The sequence below is a fragment of the Lampetra planeri genome, chromosome 66 (assembly GCF_965212315.1).
Source record: "Lampetra planeri chromosome 66, kcLamPlan1.2.h2, whole genome shotgun sequence".
Lineage (NCBI taxonomy): Eukaryota > Metazoa > Chordata > Hyperoartia > Petromyzontiformes > Petromyzontidae > Lampetra > Lampetra planeri.
Genome location: NC_136172.1, coordinates 1330738 through 1339887, shown reverse-complemented (window position 1 = coordinate 1339887; position 9150 = coordinate 1330738). Strand labels below are relative to the sequence as shown.

General features: G+C 42.4%; 1 protein-coding gene across 1 annotated transcript in view; it reads right to left on the bottom strand.

Moving 5' to 3' along the window:
* Positions 1-518: 518 nt before the first annotated feature.
* Positions 519-9150, bottom strand: part of LOC144737255 (zinc-binding protein A33-like) — a 28777-nt gene continuing 20145 nt past the window's right edge. Inside the window, 2 exon segments of the mRNA XM_078619976.1 lie at positions 519-7484; positions 7486-7729. Coding sequence (XP_078476102.1) covers positions 7208-7484; positions 7486-7729 — 521 coding nt within the window. The 3' untranslated portion in view covers positions 519-7207.

The following is a 9150-nucleotide window of genomic DNA, read 5'->3' as shown; positions in this document are numbered from 1 at the left end:
ATATAATTGAGTAGATTTTAAGCACTACAACTTTGAATAAAAAGTGTTGAATAAATTAACTAAAAAATAATAATAAAAAATAAGTACATGGTAATAAAAGCAACAGTTAAAATGTGTTGGATTTAGTAATATGATTCCAAATGATGAGTTATATAGCCTAAAAAAAATTGTGTAAATCCAAATAGATTTTACAAGGAAAAGTGATTTATATTTACTTAATATCTGAGCAATGGTAATTTAGATTTACTAAATATCTGGTGGAATCTGATTAATATTTATTAATGATCTGGGTGAAATTGATTTACAGTTACTAATTGTTTGGGTGAAATTGATATAAGCTTACTAAATATCTGGATCAAAATGATTTGAATTTACTAAATAAAATACTTATATTGAATGTCTGTTGCCATAACTTTTCTATTTCTAATCCACCCAATATCATGCCTTCGTGGTGCCACAATTCACTTACGTTAAGTCAACCGATCACCATGAAAAAGATAAGAACCATGAAAAGGAACAGCAGGTTAACATTTATTCGTGCAATTTTGTCTCAACATGTTTATCCAACATATTACAAGTACAAAACAAAGACAGAAATCATGTATGTGTACAATAGGGATACAATACTGGAGGTATTTATAATTTGTGGGCATTACAGGCACAGATTACTTTTTTGGATGTGATTCAAGGTTTAGTCTTTTTAGCACATTTAAATTACGACAATGTTTTTTAAAAAAAATCTGTAAAAAAACTTTCATATTATTTCTTTTTTATATGCGCAAATTGAAATCCTAAGGGCCAATATGTTTTTCAAACAGCTAAAAGAGATTAAAACATCACGTGAATTGACTTGCATTCCCTGTACTTATACTAGTAGCCATAATCCACAATCCGGGTGGACCTATCTTTTTTAACATGCATAATTACAGTACAAGCATGGCTTCCTAACAAGTAAACTAGCACAGCCTACAGATGTTCTATGCATCTTACATCTATTCCTTTAGAACAAACACTTGCAATGGCCTAGGTCAGCGTCACATCAGAAGAAAGCACAATGTTAGAACACCCAAGAAACATTAAACAAAAATAAAGATAGCTTTCAATAACAAATCAGTGCATTCTCTGATAGCCTATCAGATGTATAGGCCTATATCGCAGAACTTTGACAGTCAGACTCAGTTATTAACTCGTTAAGCTCAGTCAAACTGAAGTACTTCTTCTTGGTGAAAATCTGAAAACACAATGCTAGTTCCCTTGGGACTATGCCTTCCAAAAGGTCATGTAGTACATCTGGTGGGTACCCAGACTCAAAATGAAAGTGATTTAATTTATCAGTCAATGGACACGACCGCTTTACGCCAAAGCAATGAGTAACATTTGGATTTTCTCTGTTTGCACATGCAAACTATGTTCCTTCTTTGTCCGAGGTGGAAACACTCCGGTCCGCACTTCGTGTGTCTGGTACTCTGAAGAATGTCCAAGACAAAATCTACAGATGTACGGCCCCGTGAAACATTCAACTAGTCCACTGATAGAATGTGCATCGAGATTGTCAGCTACAACACAATGTACTGTCCCTTTAATGTTTTTTCCAACACTGGAAATGAAAATCCCTTCCTGTTCTAGAATGACAAGATCCTTCAAGAGTGGTTCCAAAACTGCTCTGTATTCTAACTGTTTGACATCAACAGCTTTGCAAAGTAAAGCTAGGTGTATTGACGTTAATGCAGATTGCAACTTTGTTGGAACATTTGCCAAAACCCAATAAACAGCTGTTATTTTGTGTTTTTTTTTTCTCGAAGTTCCTAGTGGGTTACACACCTCAAAGTCGTCAACGTAAAGGATTATAGACAGTCTTGTTTCTTCCCCAGCATAAAATACATTTTGCTTGAAGGATTTCCCATCAAAAATTTACTTAATATATCCAGTACTATTTGATTTTCTGGATAAAATTATTTCTGCAATGTCTTTATTCTTCAAGACTTCCTGCAAAGTCTGGAGAATAGGCACATATTGAAAGGTCCTGTTCTTTTCAGTATCAATAATATATTCAATGCTATCAACACACTGGAAATGCACCTTAAAATACTTTCTTCTCTTAAAAGCCGTACCAAGTGGACCACCTGCTCCAAGTGCTGTACTAATGGGATGGAAGTTGCACAACTGCTGACAATTCAGTTACGATGGCCTGGTCAACAATGCATTTATTCACCTTCAATGTTGAATCTAGTATGTTCCTAACAACTGCAACTGATACTGAAGATGAAATGAACTGAAGGTCTTCAACCAAGGCATCAATGCACTTCACTGAGGCATTATAGATGGTTTCTAGCTTCAGCAGAAGTAAGCCAATTCTTTGAAGAACTAAGTATGATGCACTTTCCTGATCACAATCTAAACTAGTGCCCTCACCATCATTGGCCTCTGGTAAATCAGAATGGTCAACAGTCTGATTATGGCGACTCTCATACACATGTTTCTTAAAATCACTCAAAGAATAGGATTTGTGTCTTTTGTGTTTTAGAAATGTATTGTATATATTTGTCTGAAAGCTGCATCCTTCAAATACACAAAAGACAGTTTCGTGGCTCTTCAGATGATTTCCAATATGCCGAAAGTAGTCCTCTATAGAACAACAAGCATTGCAAACTAAACACTTAAAAGCAGAGATGTTTCCTGACCGTAGACTTTCTTCATCTGAATGGTATCTGGACAAATGTGTGCGAAGGGCACTCTGCGTTTTAAATGTACAAGGGCAACTGTCATATAGGCATGGCTGGGATTGGCCACGACCAAATATTGCGTGTTGTCTGTAATGCTTTAGTAGATTTCCCTTTGTGGCAGACAAAGACTTGCAGATCTTACACTTCCATTCCATAAGCAAAAACCTGAGGCAGAAAAAGGTCCATGTATCAGATGCAAGGCCACCAGGTCTCTAATCACATGAGGACAATAGAATCACATTTACAAGATAATTCTTTATTATTTTTAATATTCAAATTTTCATGCTCAAATTTAGCACATCAACTTCTTGTCACTCACATCATCTAGCTAGCTAGCAACTACACAACAAGCTAGCCACAACGTAAAGGCGACGCTAACTGACTGGTGGCAAGCTAGCTAACGTTAGCATACTGTACGTACATCAACACCAAGATATAATATACTGGAGGTGTAACGGCAGGTACAGGACTTTTGGTTCGGTACACGCTCTGATCCGAATGAATATAGTCTAGTTTTAATTACGCACGCTACTTTTTCGTGTGCGGAACAAAAATTATAGTCTCGTGCTTTTAGTCGAATCAGACTGACTTCCAAAGGCCTAACGTTGTGCTAGTTAATTCTGATATACGTTACAGCCAGTTAAATTGGCATGCTGGTAACATGCAGTAACATAAAACAATGTTCAACTGCTACCACACCTTTGTTAAAAAATTGTTCGCTAAAATAATAAAACATGTCTTACCTTTGGGAGAACGGCGGTCCCTGAAACGTGTCTGTTGAAGAAGATGTCGACATGCACGTGGCGTGAAAAAATGCCTCGAGTTTAGGCGGGAGTGTAACGTTATTAAATTCAAAAACCTCCCGGTTAGTAAAATTAATAAATTTTTGGCATTTTTGACTTTCCTGATAAAATACAATTAAATTCTACTCAGTTATTGATGGCTGATTTTATTTGAACAAAACTGAGTAAAATACAATTAATGACTAATAGAAAGGTGTTGAATTCAGCTCAATGTGATTCTAAACTACACATAGTCATTATTTTTATGTATAGGCTACTCCTATACATTTACTAAACATTAATTAACCCCAGTCTCGGTTTTTACAGTGTGATAGAATATAGCGTTGTCATAAGTATGACATAAGTATACCAAGTTTGCAGTCTATACCATATTGGGAAGTGGGTTAAAATTGAGTTGCAAGATTTGAGGATACAACAACGACAACAACAATGACAACAGACAGAGTGAGTTCAAAGAAAGCGTGTAAAATTGGAATCGAGAGTATTCTAAATGTATAAAGCGCTCTACCCAGCATTTACCGTTATACACCTTTTTCACGTGTAGTACCCCAGTAATTACCCTGTAATCGGGTAATTTGTATGGGGTAAGGGTAAAAGGTAGGGTAAAGGTAGGCTCGTTGCTTTTTACCTTACCTGCTCAAGGGTTAAAGGTAGGGTAGAGCGATTGTATTGTGGTAAGATAAAAGGTAGGGTAAAGTTTGTCTTGTTTTTTTTTACCGTTTAACTTTTACCTTACCTTGCCGAGGCCTAAACAGAAGCCCTGGTTGTTGAAGCTGCAAAAGCTCCACCATTGCCGGCGCCGCGACGGCCCCATCGGCGTCTTCCGGGTTAGTTATGGGGGAAAATCCCCCAAACCCCCCATCCTCAGGAAGCCAAGGCGCCACTGAGTCTGGCCTTGACCAGGGGCGGGGCACGAGTTAGCCAGTCAGGGCAGGCCGGTTGGCGTGCAGTGAGGGTGGGAGTCGAGAGGACTGCGTGAGTGGTGGAAATTGAGGTCAACAAAAGTTATAGCTTATGTAACGATGTTACGGGGCTCCAATTGGAAGGGTGCCACACGGGTCCAAGTTGATTGACAGTGGCCGAGGGGTGAGAGGGTCACCTAGCAAAGGGACGCTGATTGGCTGCTAGAGAGGGCAGAGCGAGGCTGTGAGGGTGGGACTAAATGTGTATTTAAGTAAGCGCTACCAGTGTATTAGGGGATTTGTGATCAACGTTTACCAAGATCAGGGGGCTCCTATAGAAGATCAACAGCTGCACAACGCAGCAATGCTGTTGCGCAGACAAACCAGTACCCGAGGCTGCTGATGCGCTGAGTCTGCTGCTGAGGCGAACCAGTGCTCAAGGCTGCTGTTGCACCGAGTCCCTAAAGACTACTGCTGTACAAGCGAACCAGTGCCTGAGACTGCTGCTGTGCCAAGTCGCCATGGTGCGGACTGCTGAGCTGGGCAAACCAGTGCTGAGGCTGATGCTGCACTAAGTCCTGGGAGCGTGGCACTATCGCTGGTCAGGGGGGGGGGGGGGCTAAGGCTGTACACGGCCTCACGAGTGAATTTACATTCCCTGGGCTTTCTGCTGCATTGCTTTGTCACCCAGGAGTGGAGCATTGGTGAGCGTTGGCGCGAACAGTCGACGCGTGTTCTGTAATTGCCTTGTTCTGAGCTGTGTTCTCTAAATCGCTCTATCGTCACTGTGTTCTGTACCTGTTTTGGCAACATTTGTTGTGCTTGTCGACTCGCGAGGTCGCTGTGTTAAGCTGGTGAACTACGGGATTATGTAAAGGTGTGCTGTTACTGTCCCCCAAGATATTTTATGAAATTGCCTTGTTGAAGACAGTAAGTCTTACCCAAGTATTGAAAATATATTATCCGCCACAATTAGTTCACGTCCTCGTGCATAGTGTCAATGGTTCATAACAAATCAAAGAATAGTTAATAAAGTCCACATCTTGTTAAGATTCATTGCAGTCTAGTTCTGGTGATTGTCCTTTCTGTCATCATAAAGCATATTAAAAAAAAAAAATCCGCATTGGTGTCCGATAAAAATCGAGGGAATTTGCATGGGAGAGAAAATGGATCAGAAGCCCTCACTCTCCCATAGAAAAAATGAGCAAATGTCACATTGACTTCACAACCGAGTCCGGTTCTGACCCAAAAGTAATGGATGGAACGTCACAAATCCTTTCAAACAATTATTTTATAACATTTTTTTAATCCAAGTTATTACTGCTCTTTTGTTAATCTGAATTTGAATAAATGATCACATTTTTACTACCAGTTACAAAAAGTGATTGTTTTAAAAAGAAAAAAGATATCCACAGGACAGTACAGGCAGACCTAACTTAGTACAAAGTGGTTACTCACAAGTGAGAAGACAAGACAGCTCTGGTCGAGGAAACGTACCCACCCCTATCAATCCCTCAGCCAATGAGAGTGACTTGTACCGAGCCAACTAGACCCTTCCCCCCACGATTCGATTATCACGATTTGTAGTCACGATTACATTAAAATTGATTATTTGTCAACGTTATCGCAGTGCATGTAGCCAGGTGAGAACTGAGAATCTATCCCGGAGACCGGAATATATTCTCAGGCTCCACCTACAAGAAACTTCACCACAGCCATTTTGACTGAGGGCATCACTAAGACCCGGACTGGGAGCACAACAACTTCAACCACCAATAACTTTTGTCCTTCTGCACCTCCAATTAGCACGGTTGGATATGTACGGTGCCAAAGAAGTTCAATATATATAAAATAGAATGCACTCACGAGTACAGTACATAATACTACTGATATCAGAATACATTATTCTGTTTATGAAATCATGTTTACCATCTGTATTATTAGCGATATTGCCGATACTCCAATGAGGCCCTCATATATAAGTGTAGGGGTGATACGGAGGGGGTGTTATACAGTTGTGTCGGACGGTAAACAAACACACTGGGCGTGGCTATGTCTGTGCGCGGGGAGGTGCTCACAGCGACGTCCGCACCGTTCAGCCTGGGGGCTGACAAGGAGCTGGGATCCCCCGCGGCCCCACCCCTCAACGGGGGAGGGATATATAATGGGGTGAGCCGGAGGGCTCGGGGCAGTATGTATTAAGCTTAAACCAGTGAAGAAGGAAGATATACTAGATAGAGCCCTGGGACTCCCCTGGATCGCTGCCCTTCTCAGGGCCGACCAGGACCGAGCCAGTGGCGTGGCCCCGAGAGCCAGAGCCGATGCTCTAGTCAGAGCCGGTCTGGGGACTCCGGGCGCCGTAATCCCAGCGTAACCAGGGCTGGGTTAGCTAGCCTCCCCTAGCCCGATAGTGGAGGACCTAGAGGTAGGCTAGGTGTAGCCTAGAGCGTGACTTCCCAGTTAGACGGGTGAAGGGGCCGACACCCCTTCCAGTGCTGTACGTCCCGGTCTGTGTTGTACCTTGTACTGAATAAATAAGTGTGCCTCCAACCCCAGCGTCCAAGTCCTCCTGAACATTATTACATAAGTAACGCAGTCAGGAACGCATCCCAATGCAGTATACAATAGGGGTATATTGACCACTTGTAGCCCCGATTCGAAGAGCACTCACTTCTCCAGGAATAGTGCATCTTCAGGGAGCGCGAAGTGAAGTCTGCATGTACGCGATATTACGCGTGTGGTAGGGTATCCTCATGTGTGGACGATAACTCGTCCACTTTCACGGGAAGTCAACGATGCTCACAGAGTCGCCAACCCTCCACACCCCCAGCGCAGGGAAGAGAGGCTGTGTAAATCGGTGGTGAAGCGTGCACAATATGTCGCCGGTGTCCTCCCGGTAAAACTGCAGAACCCCCCCCTCCCAGTCCAAGTGAACCCCGACTCTATGGGGGAGAGCCGCCACCAGCAGTGGGGTCGCTTCTCCAGCATGTCGCACTGAGAAGCAGTCACGATCTTTCACTAAACTCCATGATGCGTCGCTCCCTCCAAGACGGCACTTTCCGTGGGATCATCCCGTATACGACTCCAACCCGACAGCTTTCCGCGCCCTCCACGTCCACCTCCCAGTAGTGCCGGCCTGACGAGAAGTTCTCACGGCAGAGGGATTGTGGATATAAGTCAAACCGGTGTGGGTGATTGGGGCGGTGCTGGGAGACACCGGTCCGCGTCACCATCCTGAGATCCAGGGACACCTGGAGAAGGTCGTGGGCTGAATTTGTGTCCAGAGTCAGTGAGCGTGCATCTGTGAGAACATCAGCCCCATCAACAACATTACCATCATCAACATCAGCAACATCACCATCAGCATCACAAAAATTATCAATATCAGAAAGCTCATCATCAGCAAAAGCACCATCAGCAAAAGCACCATCAGCAACAACATCATCATCATCAACATAGCAGCAGCCGCAAAATTACCATCAGCAACATATCCACCACCAACAGCACCATCAGCAACATCATCAGAAACAAGATTAGCATGATCAACATCATCATCAGCAACAACACTATTAGCAACATAAGCTTTAGCAACATCAGCAAAATAAGAAACTCCAATATCACCATCAGTAACATCATCAGCAGCATCACCAGCACCAATATCAGAAACCACAATATCACCATCAGCAGCATTAACATCAGCAACATCACCATGAGCAGCAATATCACCATCAGCAACATCAACATCAGAAATCTCATCAGCCACAACATTACCATGATCAACATCATCACCATCATCATCAGCAGCAACATCGCCATCACAAACATCACCATGAGCAACATCACCAAAATCAGAAACCATAATATCACCATCAGCAACATCATCAGCAACATCACCCTCAGCAACATTAGCAACATCATCAACAACCAACAGCACCATCACCATCAGTCGCAACATTACCATCAACAACATCATCAGTGAAACAGCATTAGCAACATCACCATCAGCAACATCACCATGAGTAGCAATATCACCATCAGCAACATCAACATCAGAAATCTCATCAGCAGCAACATCACCATCGCAAACATCACCAAAATCAGAAACCGTAATATCACCATCAGCAACATCATCAGCAACATCACCACCATCATCAGCAGCAACAACACCATCAGCAGCAATATCATCAGGAACATCGCGACCAACATCAGCATCATCATCAGCAACATCACCCTCAGTAGCATTACTATCAGCAACATTAGCAACATCCTCAGCAACATCATTGTGACCAACAGCACCATCGCCAACATCACCATCAGCATCAGTCGCAACATTACCATCAACAACGTCAGCAACAACAGCATTAGCAACATCAACATCAGCATCACTAAAATTATCATCAGCAACATCTACATCAGAAAGCTCATCAGCAAAAGCACCATAAGCAACAACAATGTTAGAAACATTCTAATCAACATAGCATCAGCCGCAACATTACCATCAGCAACGGCACCACCATCAACATCATCCGAAGCATCAGTAATATCAGCACCATCAGCAATATCTCAGCAACAAGATTACCATTAACATCATCATCAGCAACAACACTATTAGCAACATCATTATTAGCAACATCATTATCAGCAAAATAAGAAACTGCAATATCACCATCAGTAACATCAACATGAGAAATATCATCAGCCGCAACATTACCATCAGCAACA